This window comes from Rana temporaria, chromosome 5, assembly GCF_905171775.1.
Source record: "Rana temporaria chromosome 5, aRanTem1.1, whole genome shotgun sequence".
Lineage (NCBI taxonomy): Eukaryota > Metazoa > Chordata > Amphibia > Anura > Ranidae > Rana > Rana temporaria.
In genome coordinates this window covers 97,920,120-97,939,004 of record NC_053493.1, presented here as the reverse complement: position 1 = coordinate 97,939,004, position 18,885 = coordinate 97,920,120, and the positions used below count along the sequence as shown (strand labels likewise).

Below are 18,885 nucleotides of genomic sequence, written 5' to 3'. Positions count from 1 at the left end.
AGTACTTTTGGAGTATTTATTTTTTTATATACCGTATTTGCCGGGGTATAAGGCGACTGGGTGTATAAGACGACCCCCTAATTTTAAATTTTTTTAAGATTTTTTTTTTTTGCCTGTACTCGATGTATAAGACGACCCCCCCCTTCCGAGGCTTCGGACGCTTCATATTTCTTCCTTCTGGAGCCATATTCTTCTTCCTTCTTGCTGGAGCCAATAATGGTGAGCAATGTATTCTATTAATGAATACAAAGCCTGCTTGGATTGGCAGAGGCTGTAACATCATCAGCCCACGCCTCTCTGACTCTCAAAGCTAATCCGAGCAGGCTACTTTATGTAGCCTGCTCAGATTGGCAAATGTTGTTACTCCAATCCGAGCAGGCTCTGTATTCATTTGAATACATCGCTCACCAGGATTGGCTAAGCGGTATATCCTGTATGTTGCCGAAGCTACATACAGTATTACCGCACAACCAGCAGGCATCCGAGCAGCTGACCCGGTGTATGACGACCCCTGCTTTTTGGCCATTTTTTTAAGTGTAAAAGGTAGTCTTATACGCCAGCAAATACAGTATATAAAAGTAAAAGAGGGCAACATAAAACTATGTGATATGTGACACTGTTTTTGGTAAACTAATGCAGGCTTTCTCAACCTTTTAACCTTAAAGGAACCCCAAAAATGATTTTCATGTCTGGAGGAACCCTTACTAAAACCAATTCATCAGGGGTCAATGGGAACAATGCCCTGGTGGCCAATAGGAAGAATGGCCCCCTTTTTAAAGTGGTGCTCAGAATGCCACCCTTAGGGCCCTTTCAGACGTCCGTTTGCGGATGAAAAAGGGACATACATTGGTGCCTATGTGATTGCGAGTGTCAGCGGATAAACATCCGCTGACACCCGTAATCACCCGCCTCCGCAAAGATCCGATTTTGCAGACGGAAGAATGTCCTATTTTTTCTTCCGTCTGCGAATCAGATCGGATGAACACGGACACACGGTCCGTGTTCATCCGACCCCCCCCCCCAAAGGGGAGAGCGGAGAAAAGACAGGACGGTCCCTGCACAGTGTGTGGGGACCGCCCTGTCAGCCGCCGGCTCAGCGAGGATATACAAAGCGATCCCCGCTGAGCTTACGGAGGCGGATCATTACTGATCTGCACCGTGTGAAAGGGCCCTAAAAGACAGCTAAAAAGATATTTGGTGTCATGCTGCTGGCTTTGCGAAGTGATGCTGAACCTTGAACTTTGTAGGCACCATCAAAAAGGTGGTTCATCAGCCACAGCTCAAAGAACCCCTAGCAACCTCTGGAGGAACCCCAGGGTTCCACCAAACCCTTTTTGAGAATGGCTGAACTAATGCATCAATATCGGGTTTGATGGATGTAGAACCAATTTTCAATTCATTCTCGAGGTGCTCATCCGATATTTTAGTTCTAATTTTGCCCTTCATGTGCTTCATGGTTGCTTACAATTATAGGTGCTGCCACAAACTGGTGACATGAATAAGGTGTGATTGTAGAGGGTGAGATATTTTTTGTTTGGGAAGATAAGACTAAAAGTCCAGTAAAGAGACTGTCAAATGCATACACGAAATTCCAGAAAAATCAACAATTTTAAGTAAGTTTACCATTTTAAGTTGGGCAGCATTCATACAGTAGGTGTTTGTGATATTGTGTTTTTAGCACGACAGCGTCGCGCTGATATTCGGCGACATGGTGCCGAGATCTCGCCGACATCTCGCACTCACTGGAATAGTGACAGCACATCCCAGCAAGCGCGTCATAGAAGCGACGGGAGATCCGACTTGGATTCCCGCCAATTCTACACGTGTGCGGCATTTGTTATGAATCCTGAGGGGGAAGTCCCCGCCGGATTTTAAATAAAAATCCGGCATGGGTCCCCCCCTCAGGAGCATACCGGGCCCTTAGGTCTGTTATGGGTTGTAAGGAGAGCCCCCCTACGCCGAAAAAAACGGCGTAGGGGGTCCCCCTACAATCCATACCAGACCCGTATCCAAAGCACGCTACCCGGCCAGCCAGGAAGGGAGTGGGGACGAGCGAGCGCCCCCCCCCCCCTCCTGAGCCGTACCAGGCTGCATGCCCTCAACATGGGGGGGTTGGGTGCTCTGGGGCAGGGGGGCGCACTGCGGCCCCCCCACCTCAGAGCACCCTGTCCCCATGTTGATGAGGACAGGGCCCCTTCCCGACAACCCTGGCCGTTGGTTGTCGGGGTATGCGGGCGGGAGGCTTATCGGAATCTGGGAGCCCCCTTTAATAAGGGGGCCCCCAGATACCGGCCCCCCACCCTAAGTGAATGAGTATGGGGTACATCGTACCCCTACCCATTCACCTGCAAGAAAAGTGGTAAAAACACAAATAAACCACACAGGGTATTAAAATATTTTATTAGTCTGCTCCGGAGGCCGCCCCCTGTCTTCTTTATTAGCTCTTTTACCAGGGGGAGCTTCTTCTTTGACGTCTTCGGGTGGGTGGGGGCCGCCGTCTGGTTCTCTTCCACCGCCGGGGGGGGTGGCTTTTAAAAAAGCCCCCACCCCCCCGGCGGGTTTCCTCCGGCGTCTTCGGCGGGGCTCTTCTTCTTCCGCTATCCCGACGGGTCTTCTCCGCTATCCGGGGGGTCTCCTTCTATGTTCGCCGCTCTCCGCTGTTGACTTGTCGCACCCCGGTTCTTCGTCTCGCAGTCCGGTCCCTTCTTCCGTGCTGTACGTCTTCTTCCGTGCTGTGAGTTCTTCTTCCGTGCTGTGACGTCATGTTCTTCACTTCTCTTCTTCTCCCGATGTTGACACGCCGGTCCTTCTCGCTGAAATGACGGATGCGCGCCTTGCATCGGACCTATATAGGCCTCACAGTCCCATCATGCTCTGTACCTACCCATGTGATACCTACCCACGTGGGTAGGTATCACATGGGTAGGTACAGAGCATGATGGGACTGTGAGGCCTATATAGGTCCGATGCAAGGCGCGCATCCGTCATTTCAGCGAGAAGGACCGGCGTGTCAACATCGGGAGAAGAAGAGAAGTGAAGAACATGACGTCACAGCACGGAAGAAGAACTCACAGCACGGAAGAAGACGTACAGCACGGAAGAAGGGACCGGACTGCGAGACGAAGAACCGGGGTGCGACGAGTCAACAGCGGAGAGCGGCGAACATAGGAGACCCCCCGGATAGCGGAGAAGACCCGTCGGGATAGCGGAAGAAGAAGAGCCCCGCCGAAGGAAACCCGCCGGGGGGGTGGGGGCTTTTTTAAAAGCCACCCCCCCCGGCGGTGGAAGAGAACCAGACGGCGGCCCCCACCCACCCGAAGACGTCAAAGAAGAAGCTCCCCCTGGTAAAAGAGCTAATAAAGAAGACAGGGGGCGGCCTCCGGAGCAGACTAATAAAATATTTTAATACCCTGTGTGGTTTATTTGTGTTTTTACCACTTTTCTTGCAGGTGAATGGGTAGGGGTACGATGTACCCCATACTCATTCACTTAGGGTGGGGGGCCGGTATCTGGGGGCCCCTTTATTAAACGGGGCTCCCAGATTCCGATAAGCCTCCCGCCCGCATACCCCGACAACCAATGGCCAGGGTTTTCGGGAAGGGGCCCTGTCCTCATCAACATGGGGACAGGGTGCTCTGAGGTGGGGGGGCCGCAGTGCGCCCCCCTGCCCCAGAGCACCCAACCCCCCCATGTTGAGGGCATGCAGCCTGGTACGGCTCAGGAGGGGGGGGGGCGCTCGCTCGTCCCCACTCCCTTCCTGGCTGGCCGGGTAGCGTGCTTTGGATACGGGTCTGGTATGGATTGTAGGGGGACCCCCTACGCCGTTTTTTCCGGCGTAGGGTGGGGCTCTCCTTACAACCCATAACAGACCTAAGGGCCCGGTATGCTCCTGAGGGGGGGACCCATGCCGGATTTTTATTTAAAATCCGGCGGGGACTTCCCCCTCAGGATTCATAACAAACGCCGCACACGTGTAGAATTGGCGGGAATCCAAGTCGGATCTCCCGTCGCTTCTATGACGGCTCTGTCTCCATCGCGGCAAGCCAGCTCGGCGCTGGCTCCCGCGATGGTGCTCGTAGGTGCTCAATCTCGCCGAGAAAGAGAGCGAGATTGACACAAAATCGGGTTCACCTACTGTAGCCGGCTTGGGTTGGACATCCCTGCTTTAAAGCGTATAACTAACCAATAAACCCCAAACCCCCAGTGATACCTGTAACAGCTGATGGGTGGACAAGAGAACTGTATATATGGCTGCTGTGGGAAAGTGAAAACTACATATATCACATCAAACATGCTTTGTTGCTTGCTCATAGCATTTGGTAGGATTTGTTTAGACTTGCTTATGAGTATTAATTACTATTCTACACATAGGCATAATAAAGCAAACCTTTCCCCCCACCCTAAAAATTCCTGGTGCATACAGCTCTGCATGCTGATCTCAAAACATCTTTTGTTCATTACAGTGCCTTGAAAAAGTATTCATACCCCTTGAAACTTTCCACATTTTGGCATGTTACAACCAGAAACTTAAATGTATTTTATGTGATCAACCAACACAAGTGGCACATAATTGTTAAGTGGAAGGAAAATGATAAATGGTTTTCATTTTTTTTTTTTTTACAAATATCTGAAAAGTGTGGCATGCCTTTGTATTCAGCCCACTTTGCTCTGATACTCCTAACTAAAATCTAGTGGAACCAATTGCCTTCAGAGCTCACCTAATTAGTAGAGTCCACTTGTGTGTAATTTAATCTCCGTATATATACAGCTGTTCAGTAAAGCCCTCAGAGGTTTGTTGGAGAACCTTAGTGAACTGCATCATGAAGGCCAAAGAACGCACCAGACCGGTCAGGGATGAATTTGTGGAGAAGTTTAAAGCAGGGTTAGATGCTAAAAAAAATATCCCAAGCTTTGAACGGAGCACTGTTCAATCCATCATCCGAAAATGGAAAGCATATGCACAACTGCAAATCTACCAAGACATGGCCGTCCACCTAAACTGACAGGCCGGGCAAGGAAAGCATTTATCAGAGAAGCAGCCAAAAGGCCCATGGTAACTGACGGAACTGAAAAAAAACCCAGCTCAGGTTGGACAATCCTTTCGCTTTACAATTATGGGCCACTTTGTGTTGGTCTATTACATAAAATCCCAATGAATCACCTTTACGTTTTTGGTTACAACATGACAAAATGTGGAACATTTTCAGGGGTATGAATGCTTTTTCATGGCACTGTACGTAAATTAAAGATTTATTCTGTTACTTGTGTTAACTTTAATCCAACATTGCGCTTTATGTAGACAGTCTCGCTTACCACCTGTGAATAATATGTCAATAGTGTCTTTCACGAAGATCTTGTCTGATGACATATAATGTCGCAATACGGAACAGTGTATGATCTTGTACAGTACATGCACAAAATGTGGCTCTGTTATCATTGTTGGGCCGGCAGCAAAAATGCGAAGAAACTGGCCACCAAAGACACCTAGTCAAAATGGCGGGGGTGGGATTTAAGCAAGAGGAGGAGTTTTGGTGTGTGGCAATGTAGAAACAAGGACGACAAAAAAAAAAATTGTTGTGTTTTTTATTTGGCTATAAAAACTGCTGCCAGTAATACTGGCACCTTTTATATAGTGGAGAAGATTGGGCTGTCCACCTTAAAGTGATCATTGCGCTTTTATCTAGAATAACCAGAAAGATTTTTATAATGGAGTGATGGAGTAGAATGTCAGTTCTGTAATGGTGAAACTCTTACGTTTTTAAGTCTTGGAATTGTTTTTTTTGGTGGTCAACTACAAAACTCCCCCTCCTGTCTCAATCAACGCCCCATCCTCTGTGGACACCTCAAAAGCAGCTCTAGCTGGTAGTCAATCAACCTGTATTCATGCTGTCAGCATGTAAATGTTATCCAGCCCAGACCATTGTCTTGATTTTAGACTAGACATCTGTGACTTTGGCTGATCAACGAGAAATGAAAAACTTACTTTGGTTAATGCACTATAATTGTTGAGAAAGTAAGTGCACAAATATTCACAAAGGTTTGCTTATATTTTAAGATGTTCAAATAACCACTTAACTTGTTTTCAGTTTCTCATAAGTATTTGTTTGATTGCAGGCAGCAAAAATTTGCAATAACATGCTGTTGGCTATTGGCATGATTGGCACAGCAGAGACCATGAACCTTGGAATAAGGTATGTTTTATATGAATTAGAGTTTTTTTTTTTTTTAGGTATCTAAAATAAATAAAATGTATAGAACTATGCAGGGGGGACTGAGTTTTGTGTACAGAGATTGCAATTTCAAATATTTGTCTGATGTTTTCCTATCCTTTTCTTTTAGGTTTCTTTTAAAAAAGGGGTTTTCAAACTTTTTAAACAAAGGGCCAGTTAACTGTCCTTCAGACATTGGCCTCATTGTTAGTGGGAGTAAACAATGCCCCATGATTGGGTCAGTGGAAGTAAAAAATGGTGATATGGCTGTTCTCAGATCCAAAGTGTGTGTGTGTATATGTGTATATATATATATATATATATATATATATATATATATATATATATATATATATATATATATATATATATATATATATATATTTATATATTATTATTATTATTATTATTATACAGGATTTATATAGCGCCAACAGTTTACGCAGCGCTTATATATATATATATATATATATATATATATATATATATATATATATAATTGGTGGAAAAAGATTGGTGGAAAAAGTTCTGAATTTTTTTTACATCACCAAAAATTGACGTTTTAACAGGGCGTAGCCTTTTTATATCCACTGTACATTTACACTTTAAGAATTTGTAGGCATACTATGTCTGATTTCTCAAAGTATATCTGAAGGCAACTACTTTTTTTTTTTTTTTGGATGGAGTGCAGAGGGATTAGAATGCTTGTCCTTTTCTTTTGCTGTCTGTGCCCCCGTTAAGGAGATTCACCCTCTCTATTATTTTACCCATATTATTGAACGTCCCAAATTTTGGGTTGTCCCCAGAAAAGTAATCGAGGGGACATCTTCTAATGAGGTCAATAGTTCCCCAAAGTATTCCCTTAATTTGCAGGGATTTCCTCTCACTTCCTGCTTGGCTATTGGACAAGAAGTGAATGGATATCTCTGCTATGGGACACAGATGGAAAAAGCAAAATCTGACGGGTTATAACACCCTATTGCTCTATCCAAAGTGAAAACAATAGTTTTACCTATAGTTCTACTTTGACTGCCTATTAAATGTTCTCAAACATGCTTCTGCTCTCCTTGCAAATAAACTTTTTTTCCTTCCATAGTCAAAGTCTGTACCATTTTACCAGTGAGTTCTCATTATTAGTGTGCCATATAATACTAATAAGAGGCTACTTTACCAAAGAGGGTATTATGCGATCATCTGACAGCAAATATTTCTAGAGGAGTAAAAGGCTTGACACTCGGGGGGCTTTGACTGCCAATGCAGTGTTTTTAACATCAGTTTGAGATACTTTTGGAGGTCATTCAAAATTAATTGCAGCTATCTAGACCCTCGGCCCATGAGTCTTTAGGATCAACCATTTGTCTTCACACCTTTTTTTTGCATGAAGTATTGTTTACTGCTGATAGCAAAAGTTGGGATCCAAGCTGGGGTCTCCTTATAACAATGGATAGTGGAGATTAGTAATACACTTCTGTATAAGTAACTGATCTAGGAACACAGACTGCACAATAAAAAAAAATCGGAAAGTTTAGTTTACAGTGAGGGGAAAAGGGTATTTGATTACTTGCTGATTTTATATGTTTGCCCACTGACATGATCAGTCTATAATTTTATTGGGGTTTATTTTAACGGTGAGAGACAGAATAACAGCAAAAATATTCTAAAAAACGCATTTCAAAAAAATGTATAAATTGATTTGCATTTTAATGAGTGAAAGAAGTATTTGATCACCTATCGGCAAGATTTCTGGCTCCCAGGGGTCTTCTATGCAGGTAACAAGCTGATATTAGGAGCACTCTTCTTAAGGGAGTGCTCCTAATCTCAGCTTGTTACCTGTATAAAACACACCTGTCCACAGAGGCAATCAATCAGATTCCAATCTCTCCACACCAAAGAGCCATCCAAGGATGTCAGGGAAAAGATTGTAGACCTACACAAGGCTGGAATGGGTTACAATACCATCGCCAAGCAGCTTGGTCAGAGGGTGACAACAGTTTGTGTGATTATTTGCAAATGGAAGAAACACAAAATGTCAATTTCCCTCGGTCTGAGGCTTCATGCAAAATCTCATGATCATTTAAAACTCTACAAGGTAGTGCCCGGCAAAATTTGATAAGGTCTGTTCTGGGTGGATTGATGCTAGGGACTGATTGTGGTTGGTGGGCCTGTCAGTGAGCTGCTCTTGACTACATTACAGCTGCTCCCTATCCCCCCCCGCTCCCCCCTCCTCTTTTAGATACTATATTCTCTCACCCCCTTTTCAAGATCCTTGGAGGGGGTATGGCACCTGTATAACTTAAGGTCTGTTCATTATGGTTCATGGTGGGGATTGGATGTCTTTGCCTTCTCCCCTAAACATGTGTTGAGGTTAGGGAATTTGCTCGGTCTTAGCCCTTAAGTTGTTCCCTGCTTTTTGTGCTTCACTGTGCTATTATATCCATGTGATAGTGTAATATTGTTTTGTCTTTCAATAAAACATATCTGTTAAAAAAAAAAAAAAAAAACTCCACAAGGTGAGAACAGTGAGGAATGGGCCCAGAACTACATGGGAGAATCTTATCGATAATCTCAAGGCAGCTGGGACCATAGTCGCCAAGAAAACAATTGGTAACGCACTACGCCAAGGATGTAAAAAATCAATTTCATCATGGGCCGCATCAGCATTATGATTGTCCTCAAAAGGGCCGGTTGTATCTGCAAGATTAGATGTCCAGCGCATCCCCTCCTTTTACATTAGATGTCAAGAGCCACCCCACCATCAGAAGTTGAGTCTCCCACTCTCCCTTACATCAGTGTACCCCCCTTGTTTTATGCTGCTGCTTGGAAGAAGTTGGATGCATTGCTTGAAAGCAGAAAGTAAGGATCTGGAGGCGGACCAGAGAAGGGCTGGAGCTCTCCGGCAGCTGCAGAAGAGAGTTGCGAGGGCCATATGAAATGGCCTGAAGGGCCAGATTCGGCCCACGGGCCTTGTTTTTGACACCTGTGCACTATGCCACGTGTATAGGCCCGTCTGTACGTTTGCTAACATCTGAATGATTCATAGAACTGATGAGACCAAAATTGAGCTCTTTGGCATCAACTCAACTGTCCGTGTTTGGAGGAGGAATGCAGTCTATGACCCCAGGAACACCAACCCCACCATCAAACATGGAGGTGGAAACATTATGCTTTGGAGTTTTTTCTGTTAAGGGGACAGGACAACTTCACTGCATCAAAGGGACAATGGACAGGGCCATGTAAGGAAGAAGGTGAGAACCTCCTTCCCTCAGCCAGGGCATTGAAAATGGGTTGTGGATGGGTATTCCAGCATGACAATGACCCAAAACTCACGGCCAAGGCAACAAAGGAGTGGCTCAAGAAGAAGCACATTAAGGTCCTGGAGCGGCCTAACCAGTCTCTAGATCTTAAACCCATAGAAAATATGTGGAGGGAGCTGAAGGTTCAAGTTACCAAATGTCAGCCTCAAAACCTTAATTAGTTGGAGACAATCTGCAAAGAGGAGTGGGATAAAATCCCTCCTGAGATGTGTGCAAACCTAGTGGCCAACTACAAGAAACATCTGACCTCTGTGTATGCCAACAAAGGTTTTGCCACCATGTACTAAGTCATGTTTTGCAAAGGAGTCAAATACTTATTTCACGCATTAAAATGCAAATTCATTTCTAACTTTTTTGAAATACGTTTTTTTGGATATTTTTGTTATCCTGTCTCTCACTGGTAAAATAAACCTACAATTAAAATTAAACTGATAATTTCTTTGTCAGTGGACAAACCTCTAAAATCGGCAGAGAATTTAATACTTTTTTTCCCCTCACTGTCTGTAGCAGAATCTTCTACTTATTGATTGTTGAATGCAGCTCCTACTTTGAACAGTGGCTCTAATGTTTTTAGGTTCGATGTTACAGGCTGCAGTGCCATATTATTTGTGATCTTTATATCTAAGGGCACTACAAAGTTCCAAATATCTCCTATTTGTGACCACACTTGACGTGTTTGGTTAAAGGGTCACTAAAGGAATTTTTTTTTTTTAGCTAAATAGCTTCCTTTACCTTACTGCAGTACTGGTTTCATGTCCTCATTGTTCGTTTTTGCTTTGAAGTGGCTGTAATTCTGCTCTGATCTCCACACTTCCTGGTTGTCTGGCTCCTTATAACCATCGTACTGGGAGCTTTCTCACGGTGGTCTAAGCTGTCATTACTGTGTGTCTAAAACTCCTCAGAACCAATCAGATTAATTTTAAAAACAAAACACTGCCCTGGATTTGTTTGTTTTTGTTCTGTGAGTCTTCCCGACTCACCTCTCACCCGGAACTTCATGTATGTACATTTAAAACCAAAGTGAAACTAGAGGCACATTATATGATAGATTAAATTCAATTTTTAATCATTTTTAAAAGAAATCAGTTAACTTTTATGTCTTTTATGTCTCTATACCCAATAAACAGTCATTTCAGCAAAAAAAATTTTTTCCTAGTGACCCTTTAAGGTATTCATCAGTTTCTTAACCAATATTTTCTTTGCTATATTTTGCCTTTTTTTTCTGATTGGGTCTCCCATTTCCTTTGTCTTTAGCAATTTGATAGTTTGCCAATTGTCTGTGATACATTTCTTCAGTGTATGCTACAGTAGAGAAACCTTGTCTTTTGAATAATTAAAAAATAAACTGTCACTTTTTAAATAATAAAAAAAAAATCCTTGCAGCTGCATTTGACCGGCAGTTTACCACCTACCTGCTTTAAGCTGCTTTTACATTCCTGTAGACCTGTATGGGGAAAAAAAGCCATTCTGACAAAACAAAGGGTGGACGGTGGAGCATATAAGCAATGCAGACAATTTACAGGGGCAGGATGTTGCCAGGGAAGTGTAATGTTGGCATTATAGTATAAAACCTGCCACAAACCACTTTCTTATCCTTTGCTAAATACAGTGCAGATTATCTTGTATTAATGATAAAGGCCGATTTAGCTGCAGGTTGATCTCTGATTTCCTATGGCTCTCATGCTCAATCACAATGTAGAAATATGTTTTCATTGCCTCACTGAACTGCCTATATTCTCTCTTTCCTTATATCTTATTGGCCTTTCCTAATTGTCAGCCAGTTCATTGAAGGGATTATTACACTGCTTAGCCGCATGATATCAGGAATAGTGGCCCAGATCCACGTAGCGCGGCGCATTTGTAAGTCCGGCGTAGTGTATCTCAGATACACTACGCCGCCGTAACTTACAGCGTATTTCCCGTATCCACAAAGAATTTGCGCCGTAAGTTACATCGGCGTGGTGTAAATGTGTCGGCGTAAGGGCGCGCAATTCAAATCGCTAAGTTGTGGGCGTGTTTTATGGTGATACGTCTTGACCCCACGTAAATGAGTTTTTTTTTTTTTAACGGCGCATGCGCCGTCCATGGGGGTATCCCAGTGCGCATGCTTCAAATTAACCCGCATCAAGCCAATGCTTTCGACGTGAACATAATTCTACGCAAAGCCCTATTCGCGAACGTTTTACGCAAACAACGGAAAATTCAACGCTGGCCCGACGTCCATACTTAACATTGGCTACGCCTCATATAGCAGGGGTAACTTTACGCCGGAAAAAGCCTTACGGAAACGATGTAAAAAAATGCGCCGGACGTACGTTTGTGGATTGGCGTATCTAGCTAATTTGCATACTCGACACGGAAATCGACGGAAGCGCCACCTAGCAGCCAGCGTAAATATGCACCTTAGATCCGACGGCGTACTAAGACGTACGCCAGTCGGATCTAGCCCAGCTTCAGGCGTATCTTGTTTTGTGGATACAAAACGGATACGCCGGAGCAACCTAGAAGTTACGCGGCGTATCAATAGATACGCCAGCGTAACTGCTTCGTGGATCTGGCCCAGTGAGTTTAAAGGGCTTGGTGTAGATTATTGAATTTAAACACTGGCACCTTTTAGGCATGGGCTTGCTAGGTCTGCCTGTAAATCTGTCCCCCCTGCCCTGTTGGGCTTAGATTGACCACTGGAATTTAGATAATGTTGGTTTACTGGGTCTCCTCTGGTTGCATCATACTACTTTAAAAGGCTTGTTTTTATACTGTAAACTAGTTAAAACAGATGTACCCACTTTAATGGAACAAAATATTAATACATGAGATGCCATCTGTCAGCTAGCTTTGAGAATCAATTACAGTAGTAGCAGAGCGTGTTAGGTGGGTTTAAATAACTGGACCATATAAGCACTTGGCTCTTTTATACCGTGGCCTTCACACTTTCAATATATTTTTACTGAAAAAAATTCAACAAAAATATCAATAGATGTAATGATGTAGTATCCAAAGATGGTACACGCTAGTATTGCCCCATGTAGCAGAAATAACTTATTGTGGGCATTTTGTATAATGCTTTGTCTGACATCAATTCTCCATTCAAATTTCTTCAATTGCAAGACTTATTTTGGTTTAACTTTTGGACGGATAACCTTGCATGCACAGCAAGCAGACTTCGATATGATGCAGAATGTATAGTGGACTTGATGAGGGTGAGCGGCCCAGACCCTGAAGCAGCAAAGCAACTTTTTTTGGATCTGTTGCAAATCAGAATGCCTACTGCCAAGAAATCTTGGGTTACCTTTATTTATTTTTTTGGAGATGTGTGTGGCTTTAAAGTATGACTGAAAGCAAAACCTTTTTTAGTTGTGGATAGCGTGGAGAAGAATTAAAACACCTGTCAGGGATTTATTGCTGTCTGTGTCCCTCGTTGGGGAGATTCACCCTCTTTGTCCTGTGGACCATTATTGAGTGGTAAAGAAATCCCAAATTATTCCAGAACAGGAATAGAGGGTAAATCTTTCAATATGGACACTGGTTCTGGTGATCCTGGTATATACCAGGGATTACCTATCGCTTTCTGTTGGAAAGTGAAGGAAATCTCCTCAATGGGATACAGATGGAAAAAAACTGATGGGTTATAACCCTCCCTTACGCTATACAAAATTAAAAACAAGTTGAATTCTTTAATATCTCAGTTTCATATGTATACGATTGTTATAATTTGATAACTGGGTCCTTCATCAGTCAGTCTTTAAATAAGTAACAGAATATCAGCACAAGCTATATAGATTTCGCTAACTATATATTGAAATATTATCATGACTTTGTTTATTTTGTTATCGCTCATGTTTCTGTTCGAAATGGAGAGCCATAATGTAATACATAGAGTATCGTTTAATTAACATATTGAAAATTGAGTTTTTATTGAAGCACATGGTTGTTAAACTATCTTGACCTATGCTGTTGTCACAAAGTAATTGAGATAAAATAGGAATTTGTTTTGCATCAGCGATAATTGATTTATCAATATCCCTAGCCATAAACATTGTAAAATGGAATAAGGCTAACTTGTTAAGAAAAAATCTTGAAACAAATGTGATTCTGAATGCGGTCATTGTTAACCCTAACATTGCCCATTGCTGGAAATGGCAACAAAATTATTAAATATGGACACAATATAGTTGGAGGTATTAAGGTGTGTTTTTTTTTTTTTTTTAGTTTTAGTATAATTTTGAATCCAAAATTACACATTGGTGTATTTTCATAAGAGGATGCACTTTTATGCATACTAGCCCATGTTTCAGCACTAATAACAAGCTTATGGGCTTGTGTGGCAAAGGGGTTGCAACCCACCTACTTCAGTTTTGCTATTATTAGATATAAAAAAATGTAAAAAGGAAAGCAAGAAAAACGTTAACATTTTTTAATGTGCATTGTGTCCACCATCAATGCTTCCATTGTCTAGAACCAGCACTATCCAAGACTCTTTAGCCCCCCCCCCCCAGTCACCAGCCAACATCAGTGTAGGGTAAAAACCAGCAGCCTACTTTATTCAAGCATATGTTATACAGATCCCACTTCAAAACACTTCCCCCCACCCTTGGAAAACAGGGCGGGTTAAACGGTCCAATGACAATGGACACACAGGCCATCAGTAAACCGTCTTATCAGCAGGGGTCTGCTGGAGGAATCCCCCTCCCTCTTTCCTCACAGCAAACACACTTGCACATCCCATAATAGTTGAGGCAGCCACAATAGAATACAGTCACACCCCAAACCATCACAGAAAATAGTACACAACTGCATGAGACAACACCCAATATATACATATATACAACATTGAGTCTGTCAGCACAGATCATAGTGGGGTTCTCATTCACCCTGTGCCCCTATTAGAGACACAGGGTGATTTACACATAAGAGGGTCTGGGTAAGCGGAGTTCCACAAACCCCCCACCCAAAGTGACCCCTGTCACATGCATTATCAAAAGCAAGTTAGCGGGAACTGCGTTCTATATTTTGATGCTTTGCTTGGATTAAACGGTTTATGTGGCTCATGTATTGTCTAGTAAGCAAGCAGTGTCACCTTCCCTACTGTGCCATAGTATGTATCCCCTTCTTCGGAGGGTCCTGGTAAAGCTAATAAGTCATCTTAAAATAAAAAACAAGATTTAAAAAAAAAAGAGAGAAGATAAAGAAATAAAATGCAGACCCTTTGTTCTTCCTTAAAGTGGTTGTAAACCCTTACATATACCCAGTAAAGTGAATGGACTCAGGTGATACACAGAGATGAAACAAATCCTCTTACACAAGGTATACCTGTTTATCTTTGGTCTTCTCTACTCCATATCTGTTCAACATGCTGAATTTATAAAGCTTGTGAGCTATCAGAAAAAAAGGTAGTGGAGAGTTGTAGTTACTCTGCAGAGCTCAGTGACTAGAGCTCTGAATGCTGATTGGAGGGAAGGGACATAACCCCCTTCACACAGCACACAGGAACAGTGCTGAGACTGTCAACCTGCTGGAGGTCCCTTCCCTGTCACTTTTTTTTTTCTTCGTGTCAGGAAAACTTGTAATTCATGCTGATGGCAGAGGAATATAGCAGCTTACACAAATGACACTTGGTGCTCTCAATTGAGACAAGTACACACTATAGAGCACATGTGTCAAACAGAAGGTCCGGGGGCCGAATACAGCCCGCCAGGCCATTTTATGTGGCCCTTGCACCTCTCCTGCAGCTGTGTCACCCCCACCTTGTCTCAGCAGTTGGCAGCAGAGAGGACAACTCCCCCTACAGATCATGTACCCCTCTGTGCATCTGCAGCATCCCCTTGTCTCTGCATCCCCTGGTCTCAGCATTTATCTGACTCCAGCTTTCCTCTGGTCCTCCTCCAGGTCCTACACTTTCTGCTTCCCAGCTCTGCCCCGAAATTCTTCCCGATAGCAGCACAGGGTTAGCACTGTGATGTAAGGGAGAATGGGGGACTCTTGACTTTTGACATGGGGTGCTCTGGCTTATAATTTATGAGAGTAATACAATTCTATGCCAGTTGAAAAAGAGGGTCGCACACCTTTTGGTATCATCCACAAGAAACTTTATTGGGGAATACTCAGACAAAACACCATGGCAGAGCCATGTTCTCTCTGAACCGTGGAGTGCATCCCTTTTTTTTTTTTTTTTTTTTTTTTTACTTGCATCATCTGCTACAAGAGTGTGAGTGGTCTCTGTGGTGGTCGGCACCTTCCCGTTTACAGCTTAAAGTGTTACTAAACCCAGGACCCTACATTCACTATATCTGGTCTCCCACAGTACACAGAACATGGAAATGCAATTATTTTAGTAAATATAAACTGCTAAATTCCTTTTCTTATCAGCAGTTAGAGCAGTCTTGTGACTTCTATCAGTGTCCAGCCAAGCACTGGTTAAAGCTTGTAGGAGTATTTTTCTGACTATCCTATTGGACGGCAAGACCCCTGACCCTCTGTCTGGACAGTGCTTATTGGCCCTGTGCTGATCACGTGAACTCTCCCAAGAAAAAAAAACCTCTCTAGCAATATAAACCAAACTGAGCATGTGCGGTCTGACTCTATATACTATCAGGGGGACAGTAGGAGGGAGGGGATCAGAGAACCCCTTTAGGTTCCACATTGAGTATAACAAGCATGCTTTACTGCATATACAGACTGATTTTACTATTGTGGGGTTTAGTAATATTTTAAGTCTCAAGGTATTACTAAAACCAGTAAAAATGGAATGCAGAGGCAAATATTGTGATAGTTGATACATTTATATAGGCTTACACATGCAACTGGCTCTTTGAGGGCAAACATTATGCTGATGCCACCCATGATGAAATTAAGTTTGACACCCCTGCTATAGGAGGGATATACTTTGCTCATATTCCATGTCTGAGGTTTACAACCACTTTAAGGGTAGAGACACTAGACCACTAAAAGCAAGTGTTGGGCCATTGTGGTATAGTGACTATATCATTTTGGAAGAGTACTTCATCCCCTATGCACACCAGAAACCTCCATACATCAGTGCTGAGCATGGGAAACTTCTAATGATTACACTTGTAGTTGGAACCACTGACAGGCCAAATAAGTAAAGTAAGCCTGTGCAGTAGCTCTAAACCAGTGATTGTGAATCTTGGCACCCGAGATGTTTTGAACTACATATCCCATGATGCTTAACTACACTGTAGAGTGCATGGGCATCATGGGAAATGTAGTTCCAAAACATCTGAGGTGCCACGGTTTGCCATCACTGCCCTAGACCAGTGGCGCAAAAGGGTGTGGCCTCTCTGTTTTTTTTTGCAGAATTAACCATTGAGGCTCTGCTATTGATCCAGAAAATGTTTACAATTATAAGCATTCATATGCTTACATTTTTGGAGGAAAAAAAGAAAACACAACACATACACACATACAGACACACATCCCAGGCTCCCATGCTTTAATCCTTTCTTGCTATTAGATTTTTCCCAATTGAAACACTTGCAATTGATTCAATGTTTTTTATTTCAAATTTTGTAACCATAATGGCTTTCTTTTTATGTTATTTTTATCACTTCTAAGAGAGCGTTCCCAATTGTAAACAGAAGCGCGCACACAACACAGCCATTGGCAGCCTATTATGGGGGACTGACAGGCTGTCATCATTTTGATAGCTTCAGCAGTATATCTCTTGAACAGCAATGGGGCTCTTATGCAGAAAGTATCATATGTTCCCAGCCAATTTACAGGGAAACAGCAATAACATTTTATCATGGTTGAGAGCCCAGTAGCTGCTTCCTATTAAACTTGCCCTTTCAGATACCTGTCTCAGATTAATTTGTTGATTTCAAATGGAAACTCAGTCTTCTCCAATGAAGCATGACTTTCTAGGAAAGATGCGTACTGAATGACAATTATATTCCAGCCGGCTTTAGACCATTACAAGCTTTGGTCTTGGTGGAAGACAGAGGACTTCAGTAACTGATTTTAATACCATGTCTAATTTTCACTGTCAGTTATGTGGAAGCTAGTAGGAAGAATACAGAAAAAGATGAAATGCAAAATGCTTCTGCTTGCTCTTTTAATGGTACACTTGCAAGAAAAAAAGGCTTACAGCATACGGATTTTTCTGAAAGAAATAAGCATTCAGGGTGGGTTATATCACAGTGAAAGCCTGAGCTTATAAACACATTCCTTACTGCAGTCTTCTCTGTCCAGTACATTTTTTGCTTGATAATTAATTAGTAAAACAGTTTTGTCTTCTGTTTTTTTTTGTTTTTTTTCCCTAAAAATTCACATCTTGTCCTTCAACTCAAATTTGTTATTGAGATATGCACATGTCAAGTGTAGGGTGGACATACATCGCCCAATCCTTGATAAATTTAAAATGCTTGGAGGTTTAGGCTATTTAGAGCCTTTTTTATAGGATAATAATGTGCGCATTGTACAGACTTTGTATTGTTGTTGGAAAATCTCTTTGCAGAAAACAGTAATTCTTCTTATTTTATGGAAAAAGGACAAATGTTAACTATTCCTGAGCTGCCCATAGGGTAAAGAAGAGCTCCAGGCTTTTCTATTGTACCCCACTATTGCTTCATATTAACCTTTTGTTGCCTCAACAGAACCTGCAGGAAACACTGCAAGTCAATGGGGCTTTACTGCATTGTAGAGTGTTGTCAACCTTACATAGAGAATTTTGAGGATAAGAAAAAGGAGCATAGTGTATATCAGTGATGGCGATGGCATGTGAGAGCTATACTTGGAAGAAGAGCCCACACTGACTGACCTTCGCCAGTGCGACACCCCCCGACAGCCCCCCATAGAACTATATTTCCCACAAGGCTCTGGGGCCAGGGGCAACATGTTCAGGGTGGATGTGGACAAGACTAGGCCGCATGTATACCGAGACCCGCTCTAAAATAGACCTCTGCTCAGGTAACATGGTGATCTGAGCGGGAGAGTGAGCGGAGCACACCTGCAGTGCGGGGCCGGAGGACGTATATGTACACGGAGTAGAATCAGAGCTTTACACAACGATAAGGGGGTGCTATGGATGAATCGGCACTTTCAATGGGAGCCGGGCGTGATCTGTGATCAGCACAAAGGACTGTCTTCTGGTGGCCAGAACTCCGCAAAACAGCAATACCCTGCAAGGACTAAGGCATCACTATAAATGGTAGCCTGGCATTGTGATCTGTGCTGAGGATCCAGGGCTGGCATCCTTTATGCAGGTGCAGGCCACAGCAATGGGATCATTATGGGAGCCTGGGATGGCCATCGTGCTGTCATAACCTGTCCAGGACTTAGATCATAATACCTGCACCCCAAATAATGCAAGGCTGGGAGATCTATATCAATAAAAGCCTTGCTAT

The 18,885-nt window shown here is 43.0% G+C and overlaps 1 protein-coding gene across 1 annotated transcript in view; it reads left to right on the top strand.

The window, feature by feature from the left end:
• Window positions 1-18,885, top strand: part of HIBADH (3-hydroxyisobutyrate dehydrogenase) — a 201,105-nt gene that overhangs the window by 167,664 nt on the left and 14,556 nt on the right. Inside the window, exon 6 of the mRNA XM_040352920.1 lies at window positions 6,115-6,191. Within this exon, the coding sequence (XP_040208854.1) occupies window positions 6,115-6,191 (77 nt within the window). The remainder of the gene's footprint in view (window positions 1-6,114; window positions 6,192-18,885) is intronic.